This window comes from Apaloderma vittatum, unplaced genomic scaffold (assembly GCF_000703405.1).
Source record: "Apaloderma vittatum isolate BGI_N311 unplaced genomic scaffold, ASM70340v1 scaffold10268, whole genome shotgun sequence".
Lineage (NCBI taxonomy): Eukaryota > Metazoa > Chordata > Aves > Trogoniformes > Trogonidae > Apaloderma > Apaloderma vittatum.
The window spans coordinates 19,314-43,373 of NW_009731230.1; the positions used below are offsets into that span (position 1 = coordinate 19,314).

General features: G+C 38.6%; 1 protein-coding gene across 1 annotated transcript; it reads right to left on the reverse strand.

The window, feature by feature from the left end:
- Window positions 1–77: 77 nt before the first annotated feature.
- ZNF292 (zinc finger protein 292) lies at window positions 78–24,060 on the reverse strand. The gene is made up of 7 exons (XM_009875115.1): window positions 23,912–24,060; window positions 23,296–23,374; window positions 21,900–22,035; window positions 13,587–13,789; window positions 10,717–10,853; window positions 9,335–9,476; window positions 78–7,656 (listed from the first exon to the last, which is right to left on the reverse strand). The coding sequence occupies exons 3-7, from the start codon at window positions 22,015–22,017 to the stop codon at window positions 493–495; spliced, it is 7,764 nt and encodes a 2,587-aa protein (XP_009873417.1). The 5' UTR covers window positions 22,018–22,035; window positions 23,296–23,374; window positions 23,912–24,060; the 3' UTR covers window positions 78–492.

Sequence of the window (24,060 nt, forward strand, 5' to 3'; positions counted from 1 at the left end):
TAGTTCAAAAGTTCTTAATTTAAAATGATTAAAGGACAGTTTTAAAAACTTGCTCGCTTAGTTAGAAATTAAAATTCCGAATATAAATGTGTCATTTAATAGTTTAGACTTACAGACTGCTGGTGGCAGCAAATGATTTACAATAATAAATATATACAAAAAAAATGTATCTACAAATAAAGAGTATTGTTATACATGAGCAGTGACCTGGCGAAAGATACCAATCACGGACGACTCACAAAGATTTAGTTCATGGAAAGGACAGTCTGATAGAAAGTTGAGGTTTTGATCAAGTATTTACAAAACTGAAGCAAATACTCTGTTCTTCAAGTCCCATAGGGATAAAAACAAATAAGACATTTACATGACTCATGTCATGTTTTTTGCTAGATTAAATCACTTCAAAATAAAAGAGCTCCACAGCATGCTGGATGGCTTCCTATTCAAAATAAATTTTATTAAAACGTCAAGGTTAAAACACACTAGAAGTTTTCAGTATTTTGACTCCCCTTCCTTGGTACCCACAACAATGACTTTTGCAGCCATAACCTCCGGATTATCCTCCCAACGTCCTTCGAGCTTTCTCAAAATGACGACGGGTTTCATTTCCTGAAGTTGCTTCAGCACACGCTCAGCGCAATCTTTGTAAGTCTTGTCTAAAACAATCTTGACGTTGTCACCACACGGCAGCCGTGAGCGATTGGCAAACGGTACAAGCCTTTCAGTTTCGGAACGTGACGAAGTGACGCTATTACTTGCTATGGAGGTCTTCTCGTTGGATTTTCGTGAGTTCGAATGGGATCCTCTTTTGGTTCCGCCACTATGGTAGTCTCTTTCGGTGTTTTTCTTTTGCTTCACAGCAGACTCTTCGAGGAACTTGAGGAATGACACTTCGAATCCCATCGGCTTAAAGGAACTCCAGTCAAAAGCTGCCGGTTGCTCTTCGGCCGTTTGAATGGCGACAGCAGTCTCGTCCTCCCTGCACATACTGCTCCCACCAGCGGGCAGTACTTCCTCTGTTTTTTCAGCTCTCCTCCTCTTATTCCGAGACAGATTTTTTTCTTTGCTAGCTCTTTTTAAGTTGCTCGGTTTTTGCTTTTCTAAGGGGCAGGAGCTGGTCTCCTGTAAATCACTATTTACAGTGGAAGATATTTTTGCTTGATTTTCAGCACTTGAACAATCCTCGTTAATCAGTTTAGTAATGAACAGTTCTGTCAGTTCGTCCACTTCATCCTTCTCACCTTTTTCAGTTTCCTTTTGTGGTAACGTAGATGTGCTTGAGTCATTATTGCTCACTGTCAAACTTGGTTCAGGCTCTTTCACATCACTTTTTTTATCAGTCTCCTCTTGCTCACAAGGGGCTTCCTTTACTTGTGAGACAGATTGCTTTTTAGATACAATAAGAAGATTTCTGTGTTGGGAAGTAAACGCTTTGGACAACTTGTGACATTTGTAATGCCTTATGATGTTACTCTCGCTTGTAACTACCGAAGAACATCCCTTTATCATACATGGATACTGAGTTATGAATCTGCCCGTACATTCCGATAAGGCATCGTTTCTAGCCTTTATCGAGTACACGTGCTTGCCACATTTCAGTGAATAAGCCTTATTTTCTTGGACTTGAACTACTTCCGAGTTCTTGTTCTCCAAGTTCACATTTTTCTTCCGTTTTGTTTTCACCGACAGCTTGTTACCTTCTTTTCCCGATCTGTTTTTCAGTGCTCTCTGCTTGGATTTCAACGGTTTCTCCTGGTTGGCTTTGCTTGAAATGTTTTCCTGACCTGGTGTCAGTCTCCTGGGTCTTATTAGATGATCTTTATGCTTGTCATTATGCTTGTTAAAAATATGTCTCAAGAGATTAGACCTAGTAGCATAAATACGGTCACAGCCTTCACAGTCACACTTGAATAAACCATCATCTTCTACTTTGTTCGGCCTTATCTTAATACCATGATCTGCCTCGAGATGTACAATGTAGTTAAGATATGCTGTAAATGAAGACTTACATTGAGACTGATCACAAGAAAACTTTCCCACCTCCGGAGAAGTTTTCATGTTTCCAATTTGCTCTGGAGTCATGTCATGAAGTTTCATGTAATGTTGTATCAAGCTGGGAATTTCCTGGAAGATGCGAGAACAGTCACTCATCTCACACCTGAACTCTCTGATGGTGGGTTTGGTTTCCACCTCGTCGCGTTCCTCTCTGCCTGCCTCGTTCTCTTCCTCCACTTCGGCAGAGAAGGCGGGGAGGTCTGTTTTGTGCACAGCTTGGTAATGGAGGATTAGGTTTTGTTGTATTGTAAAAGCCGCAAAGCAGCCCTGATGGACGCACCGGTATGGTCTGTAAGGGCTGTATCTAGTGGGAAACTCCAGAGATTTCGTTACGGGCTTCCTACATTTTCCCTCCTCTTTTTCCTTCCTGTACCTCCTAACCTTGCGTACTTTGGGTTGTGCCTCTGTATCACCAAAAGAGACTGCACTCTGCTGCTCCAGTGGAACAGAAACCACTTGAGGAGGTTTTTCCAGTCTTTCAGGAATATTATTTTCTGGTAGAAGTTTTTCCAAGACTTTTACAGGCTCTACAACTTGCTTTATCTGAGCTTCTTTAACTAACGGAGCTGCAGTTTTGTTTTCTACTATTAGTGTCTGCAAAGCTTTTATTTCAACAGGTCGCGGGGCCGTGTTTACAGTTTCATTTTGAGATCTTCTGCCATAAGGTCTTTTAATTTTTAATTTTACCATCTCCTCTGTCGTAAAATGATGTACAAGCTGACAGTGTGCTCGGAGATTAGAGTTTCTTGTGAATGTTTTTGGACAGGTAGCTACAACACATTTGAACGGGGCGAACTTCAGTTGATGTTTCTTAATTTCTAGGATCATTTCTGCACTGTACTGATGGACCTTGCCATAGTGTTTAAATAATGCGTCTTTTGTCATTGCACTGTAACTGCAGCCTGGGTCCTGACATACGAAAGGCTTATTAACTTTATCACTAAACTGAATGTTACTTGCCTCTGAAGTTAGCTGGATGACAGGTTTACTTTCAGTTGCTACAACAGGAACTGTTGGTGCTAGTGTATCTGCTGCAGGACACAGGGCAACAGTCTCAGAGACCTGAATGGGTGAATCATCTTCTAGTTTCAGTTTTTGCAAGCACTCTACAATTTCCAACATCTGAGTATCATCCTTTTGAGACGTCTCAGACTGAGCAGAGCCACTCTTCGCAGCAGTGACATTCCCCGCATGCACGGCAAACTGTGCAGGAGGGGGTAGATTTACACCATGTGCAGAATTTCCCAAAGAAACCTGTGCGTTATTTACTTGCGAGGTCTGTTCTGAAGCAGCGACGGTATCCTGAATTTCAGTTTTCACCTCCAGTATCTGTGAATTCATAGCAGTTTTAATTATTTCCAGGGTTTTTTCAAAGTTCTGCATGACATTGTCTTCTGAGATCTGGTCCTCCGAATTAGCTTGCACACAAGAATTTACAGCCATCATTTGTGAATCCCCATTTTCAGTTTTCACTGTTAAAGGGGGCAGCGCTGTATGAGCCTCGAGATTTGTTTTGAAGTTCTCTTTGATACTGGCCATGAATAACTGATTGTCAACGTTACTGAGTTTCTGTGTGAGATTTTCCACCACTGCTTGAGAGCCACTATTTGCCAGCAAGTTGGACTGAAAACTTTCTCCCTGCATTTGCACAGTTCCTTCAGTGCTTTTTGTTAAAAGTCCCATCGTTGCTGTATTATTTACTGTTACTTTCTGTGATGTATCGGGTGTGAGCAAGGGCGTAGTTGCTTTTCTCTTCCTCTTTGAAGCACTGGTTCCCTTCTTATTCAAGTTGCTCGATTCTGAATTCTTGGGACTACTTATAACTGAAACTCGCGAACTGTTACCTGCAAAGTTTTGCGCTTCTGTAACAGCGTTAGAAAATGAGCTAGGACATAAGCCATTTTCAACAGTCTTTAGCATTAAGTCCTCCGTTGCGAGAACAGGCAAACTCTTGCATTCGTTTATCGGAGGAATTTTGGCATTGAGGGTCCTGTTTTGGTCTGTTAGCAGGGTACTGGGGTTACAAACTGTCTGCAACAGAGGAGTCGTGGTTGAGTTGGGGAGAACGGTTGCATTTATCTGAGTTGTACCAGTGACGCAACTTGTTGTAACTACGTGTGGAAGTTCTTCTGTGTTATCAAAGGTACTTGGGATGCCGGCAGTTTCCAAGGCTTGTTTTATAATTTGATTTCCTTCCTCGTTCTCACTGGTATTATAGTTAGTCATGCTGGTCCGTGGAAACACCTGCAGAAAGGTTGTGGAACAAGCTTCAGATGCAAGTAACTGGAAGAACGAAGGATCTGGATTGAAGGCAGACTCCTGGGACTGCTGCGAGTTTAATGAATTTGAGGAAAGTATCATACTGGCAAGCAAAGACTGTCCATTAGCCTGCAGAGCTTCTGCAGAAATTTCTGATCCTTCAAGAGGCTTACAGTAAGACCTCTTAGACAAGTGACCACCAAGTGATCTAGGATTAGTGAAAACTCTGAAACACCTGCTACAGATGAATTTGCCATCCCTAATTATTGCTGGCCACTTTGCCCGCTTGTTATGTTTTGGTTTCCTTTCTTTCCCATTTGGGCCCCGGACACGATCTTTTTTCACCTTTTCTGCAGTTGGATGTTGAGAACTAGTTTCACTGAAGTTATTTTCATTACTCAGTCGTGCAGGAAATATTTGATCAACAGTTTCCTCTTTCGGGAAAGCAGAACTAGTGTTTCCTTCTAGTGGTGATGAAAAGTTATTTGTGTTATTTTCCAGTTGTGAGAAGACTGAATTTGGAGGATTCTCAGCTGACGAAGGAAAGAGAGACATTGGACCGTTTTCTGCAGGCAAAGGGAGAAAAGGATCTGAATCACCGTCAATATTCAGAGGCATAACTGTTTTTGCCAGGTCATCCAACTGGGAAGGTAAAGTTGCACCAGACAGATTTCCCATTGGTGAACATAAAACACTCTCAGGCTCACTCTTAATACGAGTAGACAAACTTGGATTTATGACACTTTCCACTACAGGCAACATAGGATTGGCCATATTTTCTACATGGGTTGGGAAGAGAGTACTTGAGACATGTTGCACTTGGCTGGAACAGGTGGGATTCAAATTAGGTTTGTTCTGTACAGTAAAAGCAGCACCACTGGGATCGCCCACTTGCGACAGCGTAAGATACAAAATCTTCCCATCGTTCGGCAGATTTTGCAGACTGGTGGATTTTCGTGGTTTCTTATTTTTACGTTGCATTTTAAAAGCAGCATAGTGGTCAGGGTGTGCTGCCTTCATGTGCTTGCCAATGCTCTGTGATGAGTTGTATGTTCGAGTGCACCCCTCCACCTGACAATTAAATTTCTGAATCGGGGCTGCTGGGGACACAGCTGGAACTAAAGAGCTGTTTATGTTGGGCTGCGAGGGAATTAATGTAATACTTTCTAAAGTTTTTAGAGGCAGGTTATATAGATTAGCTGCAGCCTTAATACTGTCTTCAATTTCAAGTTTGGAAATGGGCACACTGTTTCGATATCCCGTCTGATTCTGGATGCTGAATGGAATGCTCACTTGTCTTTCTAAGCTTTTTGATTCGAGGGCTTCTGGTTTTAGCATGTCTGAGGTCACAGAAATATTTTGAATAGTCTGAGTCTGACTGAGACAGTCATCTTCCTTTCTCTCTTGGAAAACTGGAAGACAAGATTCAACTGATGAGCACAGCTGCTGGGCTCCAGGTTTAGTGGTATCCACTTTACTGGCAGTGGCAGCCAGTTTACCTCTTTTCACAAAGTTGTCTCGTATCTTCTGGTTAACAGCAGGCACTTTAACGTCGCTTGCTGAAATCGCCACTTCTGTCTTCACTGAACCCGTAGAGGGCTGTTCCGAACCAGCATTAGGCAAGGAATCGCTTTGCTGCAGTATGCTTGCTGTTGCATTTACGCTTTCATTCCCTATCGGTTCTGCTTTGATTTCATTCCAGGAAATGTTTTCTCCTTCAGTAAAACTACTTCGGTTGTCAGCCGTAGGAGATGTCAATTCCTCTTTGACAGCAACTTCATCGGTATTTTCATTAGCTTTGGAAGGCTGACTAAGATCAGGCTGATCAGTCTGGCTTTCAGGCGGTTCCACTGTTTCAGGTGGCTTGTCGTGATCCTCAATGTGCTTTTCCAGTTCGTTCTGAGAGCGGTACACCTTTCCGCAGCCCATGAATTTGCAGGTGTAGGTATTATAGTGTTGTGCTTCATGATCATAGAGTAAATAGGCTTCAGAAAACACTCTGCCACATTTAGGAAACATACACTTTGCTCTGAAGACTTGATGCTCTTTCCTATGTGTGAGCAGCTCAGCGTAACTGTTGAAACCAGCCTTACATTTCATCTGTATGCAGATATAAGGCTTGCTGCCACAGTGCATTTGTAAATGATCATTCAGGTGAGTGACACTCACGAAATGTCGTCTACAGTACTGGCAAATCACTTTTTTGCTTTGCATTTCAAGAAAACGTTTAGCTTCTTCGTTATCTTTGTGCCCCTTCGCGTGTGCTATTAGATTTTTAAAATACTTAAAGCCTTTTTTACAAAATGTTACAGGGCAGGTAAATTCATTAATAGGGAGTGGCTTTTGAACTGGCACTATCTCTGGTATGTAAGGTTTATCTTTGTCATCGTTGTCATCATCTGAGCCATCATTATCATTAAACACAATGAAGTCTGTTGAATAGAGACTGTTCTTCTTAATGGGTCGCTGCTCCTGTTTGGATACGGAATCAGTTTTCTGATTCTCGTTGACAGCTGCTATTTTCGGAGGTCTTCCAAGTCTTCTCAGTGGCTTCATAGCAGCCAATCTCTCTTTGCTGGATTTTTTAACATGCAAAGTTACATGGGGAACAAAGTTTTCTTTAGAATTAAAATTTTGGGCACAAATAGGGCAGCTGTAAATTCCGTCTTTATAATGTTTTTGTGCATGCCTAACTATTCTATGACCTAGGAATTCTTTGTCACATAACACACAATACTGCATATAAGCTTGCCAGTTCCTAAATCTAGCTGATATGAACCCTCTCTCTCTGAGCTTTTTAATTTCCCTCTTCTTCTGCTTCTCATCATCGATACCCTTAAGAAGGCTTGTAGCTTCATCAAAAGTGCCAGCAAGCCCATTCACAGAAGTTTCTTTAGTCTCTTCTTGGCAATCCTCAACCTTTTCATAAACTTCGCTATCGTTTAGTTCATCTATTGATGACACGATGGATGCCTCCTCTCCCATAAGTGCCAGACACTGACGCTTGAGAGTTTTCCAGTCCCAGAATTCTGGATCAAAAGGCCACTGAGTTTTCAATACAAGTAAGAGCTCACAGCGTAAAGAATTTGGTATTGGAAGATTCTCTTCATCGTACTTCTGGTCAGGCTGATTATACAGCATTTCAACAGCATAATACGCATCCACAGTGGGTTCGAGAAGAAATTCACTCAGCTGACAAGCACGTTTGACCTCCAAATCATCAGGAAGCAAGCAGGAGATAGTTTTGCAAATAGATATCTTTACATCCGCATTTTCACTGGACTCCAAGCGCAATGCTTTCACACACAGCTCAATGCAGGTTGCAAGTCCAGCAGCATCGATCTGTAAAGCAAGATTAATTTTAGTAAGTCAGCTTATCACAAACCTTTCTGCATTTGTAAATAAAAGATATCATTCTTCAGCCCTAAGTATCAAAAAAAAAATGCACCTGGAATTCATCGCAGTATTTTTATCTTTAAGAAACACAGTGGTTTGTCTTTAGATGCTACTCCCTAAGTTGCAAAATTTGTCTTCATGCTACTAAAAAGTGTGAAAGTTTACATGCAACTAAACAACAAATTAACTGTATGTTCTGTCTACTTTGAGGACTTTAGGACTGTATGTTAGAGTTGTTCAGTTGAAGTTAGAACAATACTGAGCCTTTTCCATAAAATAAAGCCTGCCACTTGCATCACAGTTATTTGAGATGAGCTTCTATGGAGCATTAACTTAACACTGGGTAGAATTCAAATGGTAAAAAGTGCTACAGCTAAAGAGAAGAACATGATCTTCAAAAAGATAATTTGGAAATTGCTTATGGGATAAAAGTTATTTTTATTTTTAAAGATAATGTCACTTCAAAGTCAACTGATCTCAGCTGAACACATGGCTTCATTCCAACTAATGTAATAAGTACAGTTAAATGCTCCATCATTTAAGTGTTCCAGTTAGTGGTCTTTTCTCATTCATATCCCCAGGCAATGTAAATTACATTTACATCCAATTTACAGTCCCTTTATGCTGCTGAGGGGGCACAGAGAGGCTGTGGCACACATCAGAATAAAGTCCAGCAAATTTATTAATGCACAAGTCTACTACCCACATGTCTCCAGTTTCTGCCATCAATGAAGATCCTCAGCTCACTAGAGAAAAATCAGTAAGGCATGGAGCAGACTGAGCTCTTAATATCACAGGACTCTGTGAAAGTTATTTTTCCCCTCCTCTCTAACTCAAATTTTGTTGAAAAAATAAGATTTAAGATTAGAAGGCCATGATTAGCCATACTGGGATACTGCAAAAGTGAAAAAAGAATTTTATTCTCAGAATTAATATGCAAAAGTACATAAATGTCCCAACTAAAATATTTAGGAAGAGCTCAACTTAGCTATAAACACTAAATAATGCAAGTACTCATGAGAGGAAACTAGGAAAATTAGATTGCAAGGTAAGCCGAGATAGATGAACAGAGTTTTAAACATAATATTGGATCGAAGTCCACAAGTATTTCATTTACGAAAACAAACTGCATTAAGTGGTAGCTCAAAAGGGATTTTTAAAATGTTTTTTATTTAAAACCTTCTGTAATTTTCTTATATATACAGCCTTGACTTCCTCTCGAGTTTTTCCTCTTCATTTTCTGTAATATTTGAAATATGGAAGATACTGAAGAGAAGCGTTAGGACCTTCTAACAGATAATACCTCATTTAGAGGACATTCACAATAGTAGAAGCTGTAGCTTCACCTTCAGTTTTTCCTTCATCTCAATTGTATCATCCAGCTCTTCTGTTTATCCCCTAATTTTTTTTTCCAAAGGAACAAATAACTTCTAATGATTGAAAATGAATCAACTTACAGTTTACGTGCAGAAGGAAGTTTCTACAGCCTTTCCTAAAACCAATTACAATTATCCCAAAGCTGATGCTACACAAAGATACAGGATGTCTAAGCAGCTTTCATAAATTTTCCTGATTACAGTTCTATTAAAAGTGCAAAAAAATACTCTTTCAGGAGTATCCTTACCTCTGAATTAATTACTTTAATCAGGAAGAAAATGTGATAAACAGTCTTAGTTAACACAGAAAGTTGACGACATCTCTCTAGATACACTTGAATAGAAGGCTCTACTCTTTGCTGCAGTTTACTCCAGAAAAGAGTCAGTTCCCTAGAACAAGAGAACAATATTTCAGGGCCAGCAATGCAACCACTAATCTGATCACAAGAAATACAAGGTTGAGAACAGTTTCTACTTTGTCTTCAGGAAATGGAAAAGTCTGAATTTATTCACATCTTATCTTGCAGAGAGAAGCTTTTATTAACATACCCACATATCTAATCTTCAAAATTATTACGACGACTCAATTCCAGGAGGCCAGATCAGAATAAACCCAGTATTACCACAATTTACGCTATGCAGTTTACAGACTCATGATGTGGCCTTGAAAAAAGACTGACAAAGGAGTTTACTCTTCACTCCATAGATCGGAATTTTACACTTTTGAATTCTTAGGAATTACTGGCAGCTACAGCAGGATGGCTTTTCTCTGTGCTAGACATATTTTTATTGAGCTGCTCTGCTTTAAGAGCTGAATCTGACTGACTGGGTGAGAAATTAGTCCCCAAAGCCCAACAGTATTATCGTATCTACATTAACTCACTAGTTCATTTCTCCTTACGTGCAAATAGCAAAGAGTATTTAAGTACCTTGTGGAATGGTGTAACCCCCAAACCTTTAGCAGAATCTGTTAAGGCAAAATTCTGCATTAGCAGATGTTCTCCTGCTGCGGCACATAAAAAGGAGGTGCACAAACATAGCAAATTCTTCAGGAATTGTACAGGTTTGGAAGTACAACCAAGCTGTTAGTAGTTGGAAATTCAGATTGCAACAGCTCAAATATCTGCCAGCAAAGATGAGTTATCTGTTCCCAAATTAATGAAAGCAAGCCCTAAACAAGAAGTACCTTCATCTTAATCTTACTATTTTGGTTACAGTCGTAAAGAGCTCCTCCTTTTCTAGTAGTTTGTTAGAGAAAGAAATAACGTGTTATGAAATAAGGACAGAGGGGAACAGTACTTATCCATTAAATGTTGACATAAAGCTGACTAGCTGCCTGCAGATATTAAATTCCTGATTTCTACAAAGTAATATTATTGTCAAGAAAAATTATTAACCAGCTACTGGTATTTGTAAATGCCTCATCATACATGCAGCCTTCAAATATCTATAATGGAAGCTAATCTTGTCAAATACTTTTCTTTTTTAGCTTTCCAAGAGCCTTATCTCCTTCTTGTTTAGCTTAGAGATTTTATCAGCTAAAGAAAGTTAACTTAGGGCTTATGTATCAGGTCTATCTTCCCAAAACTAATTTTTGTTCCGCTAGACAGAAAACAATATTCCAACTCACCAGGCACAATACATCTCTCCTTGCTGCAGCTGGCGAGATAAAAATGCTGCACATAAAATTAGAGCACTTTTTTCATCTCCATCAGATTCTAGGTTACAGATCATTTCTAGAGCATCTTTGCAATCTACTTCTGCAATCTGAAAAGGAGGAAAGAAAACAAGACCAAGACTAAGAAAGTGTTTTCATTTTCAGACACAGAGTAATCAGATCCTTTGCAAAAAGACAGTAATTTAGAACTTAGTGAATATTTAACTCTGAGATAAGCCTGAAAGCAAATCGGCGCATTTCTACAAAGTGTCAAAACTGATTATGTTGTCAGAAAAACTGTTTTACTAAAGTGAATATAAACTTGTTTTTTAGACATAAAGCTTTATATTTACTGTCTTACACACTTAAAAAAATCTAAGTACAACAGCAGTTATTCACACATGATAATTGTAATAAGCAGCCTAACACAAAAAGATTATTTATCACCTGAAATCCTAAACAAGCTTACTAGCCACTGATGTTACTACCGCTGGGCAAAAAATGAATCCAAAGCTTAACATAAAAGTTCCAATATTTTTAAAATATCAAAGATAAAAAGAAAAGGGAAGCTGTACAGCAAGAAGCAGGTCAACTGAATGCTTTTCTAGAAGATCATTACAATCTCCATAATGTTAATTTATTCGATTAAGCAACAATGGAAGCAGTTTTATAGCAAAATGAAGGAAAAACCACGTTGTACTGGACTGTTTGTATCAGGACTGAATCAGCGCACTTGTTACAACAGCTACTGTCTAATTTGACTCTCAGCAGACGGGTTTGATTACATCAATCAGCACATCTGGCAGGACGCACTGGTATTTATTCTTGGACACTGGCAGCTGAAGAATAACTTGCTTGCTGCAATAGCACTGCTAGAAGTCTCTCCCGAGAAACCACAGGACCACTCAAAGCAAGAAACAGAAGCATTCACCCCAACACCCAGCCAGTTTGGTGCTTTGGGTAAGGGAGCAGCACAGCTCAGTTGGGCACCCTGATACCCAACTACTGGTCCAGCAATCAAACCACAATGTTGAAGAGTACAGCAACTTGTTTTTTCCTCCAAGTTGACACTTTGTAAATATAACAACCTTTCACTGAACATTCCTTGAAGTTTAAATAGCCTCAAAGTCATCTTCTAAAGAAAACCGTCTTTCTCAAGACCTCAGAGATGATGGATTAATGTAACTGTAATATACCACTTTAGACTGAAGGTCTGCTTTGCCTAGCAGCTCATCTCAGACAGACACTGTCAGTTAAAAGCTTATGGAAGCATATCAGAATCTGAACTTAACAATAAAGAGAATTTTTTTCTGAATGTTTTTCCAGCCTCTCAGAGTTCATAGGGGACCCAGCTTCTAGTAGAAGCCTGCACAGGTCCAGCCACTCAGTGTCTCAGCCTAGTACTTTACACACTGCAGATCTGAATTCTTCACATTGTTGAAGCAAACTATTAGACCAATCCACAGTGAAAATGAGCTCAAATGCTATTTTTCTGTCTATTCTGAATACCACTAAAGAGCGAGCTACGCTTCTTTACTTTTTTCCCTTCTATTTTCTTACTGTTCTCACACTATGAAACAACTGTCTTTCTCAGTTCAGAAGTCCACCTTGACGTGTTAAGAGCCTACCTGCCTCCTCTTGGTCACACGTGAACTTTCCGGAATGGTTAGTAACACTGCAGACCATGCGGCAGCTGAAGCTGCAAAGCTAAGCCTCCCAAGCAATCTAAGGTTTGGAAATACCTGATTTAGGTTCTCTGTGATAATCCAGTTTGAACTTATCCATATGTTATGGGATCCTAAGAAACAATGCCACCCCATTCCTTTTGTCCCCGGGACTCATGGTTCATTCACTGACCAAGCCCATTCTGCTTGTGGAGTGCAGTGGGGCTGAGTAATGAGGGAAGGATGTTTGCAGGGTCACAGATTCCAAGTTCCACTGAGTGTCTTCAGCAAACAAACAGGAGATCGCACAGCCCTGCCACAGCTCCTCCTGAACCTCTTCCGGAAAGACCTCCAGCAGCCAGAGCTGGGAGGGTAAAACCAATCCGATCCTACTGAGCATTTCAAGAAGCCGTCGTCTTAGAATTTGGCCTCTATTTAGGGTAGGAAACTTTGCCAGCTCTAATCACTGCATAGTTTTCATCTCTTTACAATCAATGTCAATGTGCTTAATACTTCTTATTAACACAGAAAGATGTCAGAGACAAAAAGACAGCAAAGAGATGCAGACAGTCAAGAGAACTGACAATTCCAGTTAGTTTTCCTTTAAGGAGGAAAAAAGCACAGATAAAACTTCAGGGTGGGGTAAGAAATGAACATGTCACCTGAAAGAATGCAGAAGAGCAAAGCTGTCATCCCTTCTCTGACTTTTGCATTAAATAAGAAGGATTTTATATTTCAAACCAGATCAAATACCTGGTTTCACCTTGGGTGAAAAAAGGTTACATTTGTTCTCTGAGCAGAAAGTAGCACCTAAAGGGCCTCGTTCCATTTACTCAGTACTACACAAAAAGCTACTGTTAAAATAGGAAGAGTGGGAAAACCATTATCTTCACTTTACTGACAAGATCTGAGGGAGTTTAAAAATACTTCAAGTAAAATGAAAGTTGTGGAAGAGCCAGAAAATGACTGCTAGCAACCTAATATTACACTTCCACAAGTGTTTTACCTGAGTCATTACGAGTCAGTTTAAAAGTGACTTAAATGAAAAAACAAAATACCAAAAATATTGCAGACCATATTTTAAAGAAAAACCTCTTCTACAGAAATGAAGTCTATGATTAATGACTTTATTATCATTAAATAAATAAGCCTAAAAAAATTTCTTCATTTTTTACTTACTTCTTCCATTAGTTTTTCATTTGGTGATCCTGAACAAAGACAGACCAGGTAGGTTTGCTTGAAATTGCCTTTTGCACTGATTTCTGGATGGTCAGAGCACAGCTTTGCCAGGGCAGTAGCTTGTGTTAATTGCTTTGTTTTCATTAGGTGCTTAATACGCATATCCAGCAGGACAGGGCCTTCAAACACTAAGAATTCATTCACTTCAAAGAAAAACAAGCCAAAATATTACACACACATTTCACAGCAGGTTACAGAGTTAACAGATGGCATTTACTCATTCATTGTTCACCCTTTAAAATTTATACAAATAAAAAAAGGTACAAAAGGTACGAAGCAAGGCAAGAAAAAGCATCTCTGAGAAGTACACTTGTTTATTGTAAGGATTCTCTGCTATAGACCTTTTATCTACTTGCAGGTTTTAATTAATTCTGAATTCTTGGCGAAAGAGCTGCACACAAAACAGATGTAGAAAGCATATAAATATTAAATATTTAGATACAACTTGTTTACAGTTCTACAGAAAGGCAAGTAACACAAAGCCACTACTCTCACATCCCTCTTTATATACTTGTGCTGCACCTTTGGTAATTGTTGCCTTTTAAAGACCTTGCTATGACAGGATAAAAGTGTAGAAGTATCTGAATTCCTTTCCATTGGTGGTAAGTATTTCCATAGAATGCGGTCAACCTCCTTTAAAAGTTTTTCAGTCAAGAAAATTTCTTAGAAAAAGAGGCTTACCTTGTATACACCTGACTGTGTATAGTTTAAAACACAAAGACACAGGAATAGTTGTATTTTTTTGACTATATTTTGTAGATAGGCTGCTACCAGAGTTAAAAACTCTACTGTCTATGCTAACAACCCAACTCTAGATGCTTCAGTGAAAGACCTAAGAATCCTACAAAAATGGGAGCAGAGGTTAATGTTCCTACTCTTATATATACATCTCAGGTCTCATCCAGATCTTCAAGATCAAAATTGCTTCAGCTTTCAGTAGTACCTCCCAAAATATTTCAAGTCAGTTATTAGAACTAGATAGACAGAGAAAATCAATTTTCTTTAATCCTTTTGACATCAGTCCCTCCCTGTGACAACTGTTTCCACAAGCTAGTTACTCACTGAATGAGAAACCTTTTTGTTTTACAATAATCCACATCTTAATTTCATTACACACTCTCTCATCTTTTAAAAACAACAATTTTCTACTATCTTTTGCTTCCATTCTTTTGTGAAAAACAGTAGATTGATGCTATTCTTTCAGTGTTAGGGTAAAATCTTGATCTTTTCTTAATGAAATTTTCTTCCAGCCTTTAAATATTTTCATCGCCCCTTCCTGAAACTTGGGCTTTCATAGTGCTTGCTATTTGACACATCTTGGTAGAAACATTCATTACATTCCTCTTAATTTTCACACCTTGAATTTCACATGAATCATGTTGCCCATTCATCTAACTTACATTTTTCATGACTTTCAAAGTCCTGTTTGGTCTTGAAATAATTTTGCAGATGCTGAAATTACATAATTAATTACCCCTCTGGTATTTGGAGTATTAGTATATCAAACGTGAAGTTCACAGAAAGAAAAAAGATCATCTCATTCTATTCTCTGCTTCCTCCCATCCTTGTTAGTTTTTGGTACGTGACTGTCTTTCACTTCATCTCATGATTTCTCCTTCTTCTAGCTACTTACACAAGATATTACTAAAAGCCCATCTTGCAATCAAAATTAGGTCAGCCATTTATATTTTTCTTTTGTCATTCTAATGCAAAGAATTTTAAGGCAGAAAATACTGCCTTTTGTAGAAATCAGGCCTGGTAGACCCCATCATTATCTCTCATGCATTTGCAGATTTATGGTTGAATTATCATTTCACTCAACGTCTTAGTTATTTGTTCAGGATCCTTGTGTGCTATTACAAACGATCAGCCTCAGCTCACTGATGTGTATAAGAATATTCAGTCAAATATGAGTTCTTTCTTCCTCTCTCCACGTCAACGAAGATATGACCAGGTTTTTGTTCGTGTAGGGACAAAGGTAAACCCAAGTTTGCTAAGCGACAGCTGGTAGATGGTAACCATCTTTGTGTTTATTAGAGAACATTTTAAGCCTTTTAAGCAGCAGAGTAAGTGTTCCTTTAATGCTACTACCAATGCCTTATACAAAATGTTCATACTCTCGACAACCCACAAATGACCCAGTGATTAATTAAATGCAGTAGTTCTAGCCTTGCTCTTCCTCCTACCAGGTACCAGTAATCCTTTCACCGACACACAGCGTCTACTCCCAGCTAGTTTGTCTGGAATAACACTGGAACATTTTACCTTATTTCTGTAACAAGATACAGGAAGACCTTAGATTTTAAGCTATAATAGTAACTTGAGAGGTTTCACTCTGATTTATTATTCTAATTACTGCATTTAACGTTTTAGAGCCTGTGTTCTGTCTGCTACTCTTCAGTAATCCCCTTCCTTTAGTGTTTACTGCTTCAGCCAGCTTGCCTTGCGTAAGCATCAGAACATTTTCTGTTATCTTCTCAACAAGATACAGGAAGACCTCGAGGTTAAAGCTACATATTAGTTCCTAAGCCTTTATTCTAATACAAGTGATTACAATAATTACAGTCAACATCTGAAGGCTCATTCAAAACACAAGTTTTAATTATTTCGTAACTGAACTATGGACGACATTTTAAGACAAAAAACAGTGCTGAAGTTGCAGGAGCAACTCTATGGTGGGGAAGAATCTTAAGGATAAAATTTTGTTTTGTTTCTTAACGTTTTATAAATATATTTTAGAGTGCGATGTCTATTTCAAAAGTTACTGCAGATAATTTGTTAGTTTACCATAACAAATATAACTTCATAAAATACTTTGAGGCACAAGCGTTTTTTCAGCACAAGTCAGTTAACCTCTGTGAGCAGAAAACCTGAAATATCTAATGAGGAAGATCTAGTTTAATAATTTTTCTAGGAATCATGCTATTGATAAACACAATTTTTTGTGCAATGCTCCACAATTCATTAAAATTCACAAACCTCTGTTTGTGCAAGGCATGTGCAGAATTCTTACAAAATTACACAGCTAATATGAGAGGAAAAAAAGACAAGCAGATGACATCTGATAGATGGTGCTATGATCAACTAACTCTGGCAAACTAACTTGGAGGTACTGGAATCTAAACTCTTAGACAAAGCTTCCCCATCAAATCCCATAGCTGGAGTCTTAGATCATACTGTCAAGTGGTTTCATGCCAAGGCTGCAAGAACTACTAAGAACTTTGATGATAGGCAATGCTTATACCATACAGGAATCAAAAAAAGAGAAAAGGTAATCCACAGATTAGTAGCACACAAGAGCATGAATAAGCCATAAGCACAGTTCTTTAGTATTAAGTTCTCTATGGTGGACAGTCCACATGTATGTTCTGTTTTGGCTGACTGCAAGAGCTCTAGAGAACAAAAGCAAAGAATTTTTGCCTTAAAACACTCATAATCCTACTACTTTACCCTTTGCCAATCATTGGGTAGGTATAGCTTAATCTACCACAGACCTTTATGGCTTCTCAACCTTACTTTGGCCAAGGAGGACAACAACAGGAAGTGAACGAACATGTGGACTATCCATCTCAAAGAACTTCCGTTACTAGCCAGTAACCTCTTTAGTCATCTTCAAGTGTTAGTCCACATGTGCGTTCACACTGTGGGTGACTGAACTGTACTCGATACTTTCATATTTACCTGGGGCTGGGTCTCAGAATCCTTCATGCAAACAACATCTCAGCACAAGTCTGCTGAATGCAGCACCAATCCTGGATGCTTCTACGATGGCATATTGTCTGGTGAAAGGGTAAAAGAAGTTCCAGGTGGCTTTGAATATAGCCAGGACGCAAACACTTTTTCTTTTTTTTTTTTTTCCCTCCAAGTGAGGCTGCTGGTATCATTCAACTTCTGATGGCGGATGCTCTGATTACTGAAAATAGTTCCATGCTGTTTAAATTCTAACCTGCTTGTTATCCACCTTGATAATCTCTGAACAGTGCTGCTTCTATTCTTGAAAGTATTACTCACTGAAAAGAGTTAAGAAGTCTGCCAACTACATTTAAAGTTACAAAAGATTCAAGAACTTAATTCTTGGCATCCAGATTATCCAGGATAATCAGATCGAGATTAACTCTACAAAAAGCCAGTTTGCTGCTGCTTTTTCTTTTATCTCAGATCCTTTTCCTATAGACAGTTGCTCCACTCACCCTCAGTACTAGCTGAGAAGATACCAGTGACAGCTTTGAAGGATTTCACCATCACTACAAGAAAATGACAACCTTGAGAATCGAAAAACAGGTTCATGCTGAAGAGCCTAAGCCACACTGACAGAAACTGACGACAGAAGAAGAGTGTTTTAACATCGTATAGGTTATCATGTAACCCCAAGATACTTAGGCATACTTCAATGTTCAGTCTTCGGTACACTAAGCAATAAGGCCAAACACATTAACCAAGCAACTTCAAGAAACATAAATTCTGGTTGTCATGAATTCAGATCAGCTTCAATTCAAGATTAAAATCGGTCCTGATGTCAGATTAAGCTATCTTGCAGTTCAGGAGGTGGCCAGTAAGGCAAAAGACTCACTATCATGTCAAAAACCTTGACATGCTTTACTTCCCTAATCAACTAATGAAGCAGAGAAACACAAAAAAATTCTCTCTCCAAATAAAAGTGCTTCTTGTTCATCATATGCAATCCCCAGAAGAAAAAGATTCAAGCAGCTGAAATCTGAGGTAGTAGCAAGTCCAGTCAATATGCAAATGAAGTTCAATGTGTGACAGCAATATGAAACCAGCCAACAAGTGCTAAAGCAGGTGAACCATTTACTTTCAGGCTAGTCAGTTATCAAAGCTAATACCTGAATTTAACCATGTGGATAAGTTATTTTATTTCCACACATCTAGAATACCTTTCCAGATTTCTTTCTGCCTTGGTGCTAAGATTAAGTTGCTCCCACTATCAGAGGGTGATGGAAAATGCTGGAGCAGTGGTCCACAGAAATGAATGCCACCAATATGCTCATATGGGATCTTTGAAATATTATTTGAGAAGACTGGTACTTTGCTATCCTCATGACCTGATGGCATCATATAACTTTGGGTGATCTCTCAAGTGTAAAGCAGCCATGACGCAGTCAAAACACAAAATTTGGTAGCCATTCTTTAAAGGCACAGGACATAGGTTTAAGTGGAAAAAGAAGAAAAGTCATACGAACAAACAAGTACTTTACAGCTTCTGATCACCTTTAAGAGGTAATACTGTTGAGGAACCAGAATTTGATTCAAGAAATTGCAGGCCTAGTGGCATGATTGTTGGGTAAAGACATAGGCAAGAGACAGAAAAAAACCCCAAGATATGCGGAACCGAGGGAAGAATCTCCCTTTCTGGCACTGTACTGCTCTGAGGGAATGGAAGATTGTCTGGCTGGTTGATCCATGACACAACAGCAAATAGATTAGGAAACCCAAAAGGAGTTTCTTTCAGAAAGTCTCTCAGAGAGTAGCCACAAGCAGTGCTATCAACTCCAGACGTCCACTTAGGGGGCCCACAAATGACACCAAAAGACACTGCTGACAGTTCAATTTCTGCATTCTCTTCAGAGTCACCGGTCAAGAATAAGAAAAAATACATTCCTCAGCTCATTAGGAATCCAAATTCCCATTTCCAGGCTAGTCCTCCATACAAACCAAACTAGCATTATGGGAAAAAACACAGCCCCAAATGACAATGCTGACGTAACATTTGCAGGAAGAGAGAGAGAAATTTACTTCAGAAACACCTCAAGTGGGGTACCAGCATTACAATTGTTCACATGAGGAGATTTTGTTTCAGTTGGTGACATCTGTTGCATAGAACCTGGTAACTTAATCCAGGTTTCCAACATTCATGCTAAGAGATAGGCTAAAAAGATCCAGGACAATGCCAATGTTTGTCACTCAAGCAGGTGACAAATCAAGTGGCTGGAGAATATTTGCAGTGTGAAAAGTTTTTATATGCACACACAAATATAAATCTGTATCTACTGTATGCATGTAGGTCCCGCAGTACAGCTCAAGACAGATCAATACAGACATATACTACTGTATAAACATCATCTCCTAAATATGGTACTACCCATCAGCAAAGATCAGTGACAGCCATGCTGTTCTCCTCAGTGCTTCAAACAACTGGATATCCATCCTCTATCTTTTTTGACCTTCTTAGGGCATGGATCCTTACAGACCTACATCACATTCACCAGAAAACTGAGCTGCGCCCAAGGCAGTCAGGCAATTACTTAATGACAGGGTACTCAGAGAACAATCTCCCTAACATCTTGGAAGTAAGTACTTTCTGCTTGTATTTAGGTGGAATCCATGCAACAGCCCCTTCCAAAAACCAGGAGAGCAAGAGAATAGTGCAGTTCAGACAAAGCTGCATTTGCTTGACTTGAACAAACCAGCTATGCTGTGTGGTCAGAGAACACGAACTTGTCTCTCATGCTATGTTCCGAGCTTGCACGGTTTGAAAATAGAGGAATTCAAAATGTTCTGTTTCCAAGATGAAACAGAGACCTAGTTGTCCTTCCTACAGGAGATGCAAAGAGGCAAATTGACCTTCAGGAGCCAACACCAGAGGTCTTCAAGAAGAGATAATCACTGATCTAATTTCAGTAGATACCCAATTATGTCATAGATTCTGCATAGGTTATAATTGCTCTGAATAGGTCATAATTGAGACTACCAAGCCTGAAATAAAACAAACAGGAACAACAACTGAAACAAATACAGGCCACAAAAGCTTAAGAGGACGATATTAGGAAAAACACCTCCAGTGTTTAAGTCTTTAAGTAATAGTATAAACATTTATCTGTTGGAGATGAAACAACTATTACTTAAAGACTGAGTTGTTCAGTTCTGCCAAATGTGTTAGAAAGCTGACTACTTAAATACATAGCAACTTCTGAAATAGCAAATGGTAAAGGCAACACTAAGAATGAAATCAACATCCTGTAAGCCAAGTTTACAAATATTGCAAAGATTGTCACACTAGAGTTAAGGTTGAAGACTGCAGAGACAGTTGCTCACTGAAAGAGGTTAGAAAACAATGTGACAAAACACGCCGATAAAAGCAGGGCAATAAAGACATCCCAACACTAAAAGCCGGTAGAGGCCTGCACTCTGTGACATGGCATTAACAGACAAAAGTAAAAAACCCCGAAGTTATTTTCATGGGGGAAAAAAAAAAGCAATCACAACTGTACAAACACAAAAATAGTCTGTGTGTTAAGGGGAAAATCCTGCTACTGCAATAAATACTACTCCTCAGGAAAGAAATTGTGACTAATAATAATAATAGGAAATATTATGAAAGGAATGCAGAATGAAGAAGAAAATCAGTGCATGTTTACTGCTGAATAAACCTTTGGTCCTCCATGTGAGGAATTCGACAGTAATGTTACAAGATAGTATGGAATAGATGCTACAGAAGAGAGATGCTGGGATAGGACAGCAGCCTAATGAATCATGTCTTATGATGCATTCACTGAAAGGCATAAGAACAGTTTACTTTTTAATAGGTAATATCACACAAAAAAAGAAAGCATCAGGTTAAAAGGAGGCAGACAGTAAAAGGAACTACTTCACTCAGTGTGAGAACTGTGTAATTCTGCCACAGATGCTTAGGTGTGATGGTTCATACAGATTCTAAAGCCAGTTAGGCAAAGAATCAAAAAAAGAACTATGACTTATTAACACAAGCATACCGTTTCTGAATTGCAAATCATTAACAATGGAAACAATACATCAGGAAAATATCATTGTAAGCCTCTGCTGATCATATACTCTTCCCTATGCAACTGCTGTTAGACATCCTCAGAACTCCAGTCTAAATGAATCACTGGTAATTGCCCGCTTTGCATTTCATAACTGAGTAAATACCACTCTCATTAAAAAAAATAATTATTTTTTAAGTCAGATAATTTTTGTATATCAGTACTGAACTTACACCATTGTAAAATAGCCTTATGCAATTTCCGTTCACACAGCTTGTAAAGAAAATGGCAAGAGATCTCCAGGTATGATTATATTTTATGCAAAATGCCAACATTAAATTCTCTGGATATTCCTAGAAGCATACTGTCTTAACAATTCAGATAATGCTACAAGTATATTTATTTATATAGCTTATAAATTATCACATAAACTATATCCAAAAGACTTCCATATCTCATAATACTATCGCAAAAATGAGGCATATTTTAACCCAAGCATAATTTTTAAATTTACCTTTATCTGGATCCAACTGTTCCTGGGAAAGAATACCACACAACACTGGGTTTTTCCATACTCCCTTCTCTTGTGTAAGCGTAGTTAAAATGTGCAGCTCCCGGCTGCCATTTTCCATCAAATTTTTATGAGCCACCTGAAGAACGTATTTTACAAAACAAAGTATTGTTAAAAAAGATATGAAGAATGTGTCTTTTATACTTCTTTATACCTTATGACAAAAACCCCTCCTTACCAGATCAAGAGTTGCATATGTAACAGAACAATCTTAATATTCTGCCTATATAGGTTTTACTTCTGCCTCTGTCACCTAAGACTTAGGCTGAGAAACTAAAACAATTGCGTGTCCCAAACTCACCTCAAGATTTATTAACAGGTCTACTTTTTAAACTTCTGAACAGATTAGCTAATTCTCTGGTCCACATATTGGTCTGGAAGCCTAACCTCTTATTCTTTTATATAATATATATTCTTTTATAGATCAATTTTTCTGCACTGGAGACACTGAAAAAAAAATTTTTTTAAAGACAAAAGCTTTAAGCTGTAAGAGTCCACTGAATGGTTCTATGTAAATATGATTAAGGCATGCTAGAGCCCTAACATCAATTAAGATAGTTTCTACTGCATATAGATTCTAGAATAAATTCTGGGAACAGACATTTCCTTAGGAGTAAACTAAATACCTGCAAAAAATCTGTGGCTCATCCCTCTCTCTTCACTTGGCTTTTACATTTTCACCTGCTCTGAAGGCTGAGGAACCGCTCAGCACCAAACACACTGCCTCAGGATTGTTTACACCAGGCAGTTGCTAATCAAAATTGACTTTAAAAATGAGCCTTGCATCTACCTATGTTAGTTAGGCTAGGAATCCTGAGGTAACTATCTTTTTCACTATTATTTCCTTCTCCTTAATACCCTTTTTTTAAAATTTTAACTGTAAACAGAACCTCCCACTACATATACTGAGGAGCAAAATTTGTTTCGACATCCTCCTTTAATGTGGGCTCTAATCCTTAACCAGCAAGTACCCTGTAGGAGATCTTTCAGTATCAACAGATCTTTTATACAGGTAAGTCTCAAATGCACAACTATAAACAGTAAAGAATTACTTACATTGTATGATTTCATTTCTAATAGTGTTAATAGACAAATTCCTTTTAAAACATGAGCTTTCCTTCAAGTATCGGAAAATATTTTTTTTTCTCCATGAACTATGACAGACAAATGATAGAACTGACAGCAATTACTGCAGAGTACATTAGATTACTGGCTGAAGGCCTTGATCTTTATCAGCCACCAGGAAACATGTGTTCAGACATGCTACAGACTTAATATCCCCAGGGTTCCAAACCATTCTTAAAAGCTATTAAGTCTTTATTTCATGAATCAAACTCACCTGTACAAAAGCCTGAAATTCTTCCCATTTACTTTCAGGTAACTCAAGAGGCAGACACAGCAGAAGTTCAATGCAGCTTCTGGAAATCAAATAAGAATATTATTTGAGGCAGTTTTGGGCTTTTAAAATGTATAGTCAACAATTCTTTATTCTAGTATCCAAACAGCTATTTGTTTGAAATCTCAAGGTCATAAACCAGCTTGCTTTCTTTGAACATAGAAAGAAAAGAAGGTCACAGACACTCTTGCAGAAACTGTAAAAGCAAGCTCTCTGAAAGACACCAATTTTAAAAGAAATTGAATTTATCATTGAAGTCCAACCCTGTAACAGTCTGTGCAAATTGATGCACTTTCAGACTGCATTCAGATCAACAGTAGCAAAGTGTTCCAAGCCAAGGATGCTGGCTTGTCCTAGATGAGGAGTCTTCAAGACTGTCCCATTTCTGACAACTAAAGATACTCTCTCTCACATACAACATTCACCGTGAGAAAGGAAGGTGCTTCCTAACCTATCTGGAATTCCCATAGATTGTGAACTGGACTGGGAAAGCATTTAGGTAGGCAGTGAAAAGTTAATACCATATAGGTTGATTTTAGTAGCTGAAAATCATACTCACAGTGCTAACCGTTCAAGCACAAAGGCTACATTTTCACACTCAGAGGTAAGATAAGGTCGTGCTTTAACGTAACTTCGGATAGCCACCGTATAAACCTCTAACAGGGGCAGAGGGTCTTCTGATGTTTTCCACTTTTCTGCATATTCCAG

Excerpts from the sequence above, each read along its gene's own strand:
- ZNF292 (XM_009875115.1), bottom strand. The coding sequence starts at position 22,017 with ATGGAAAATGGCAGCCGGGAGCTGCACATTTTAACTACGCTTACACAA. Across the intron at positions 10,854-13,586 it reads ATGAAAAACTAATGGAAGAA|ATTGCAGAAGTAGATTGCAA; the intron begins GTAAGTAAAAAA and ends CCTCCTTTTCAG. Across the intron at positions 9,477-10,716 it reads GGAGAGATGTATTGTGCCTG|GGAACTGACTCTTTTCTGGA; the intron begins GTGAGTTGGAAT and ends CTCTTGTTCTAG.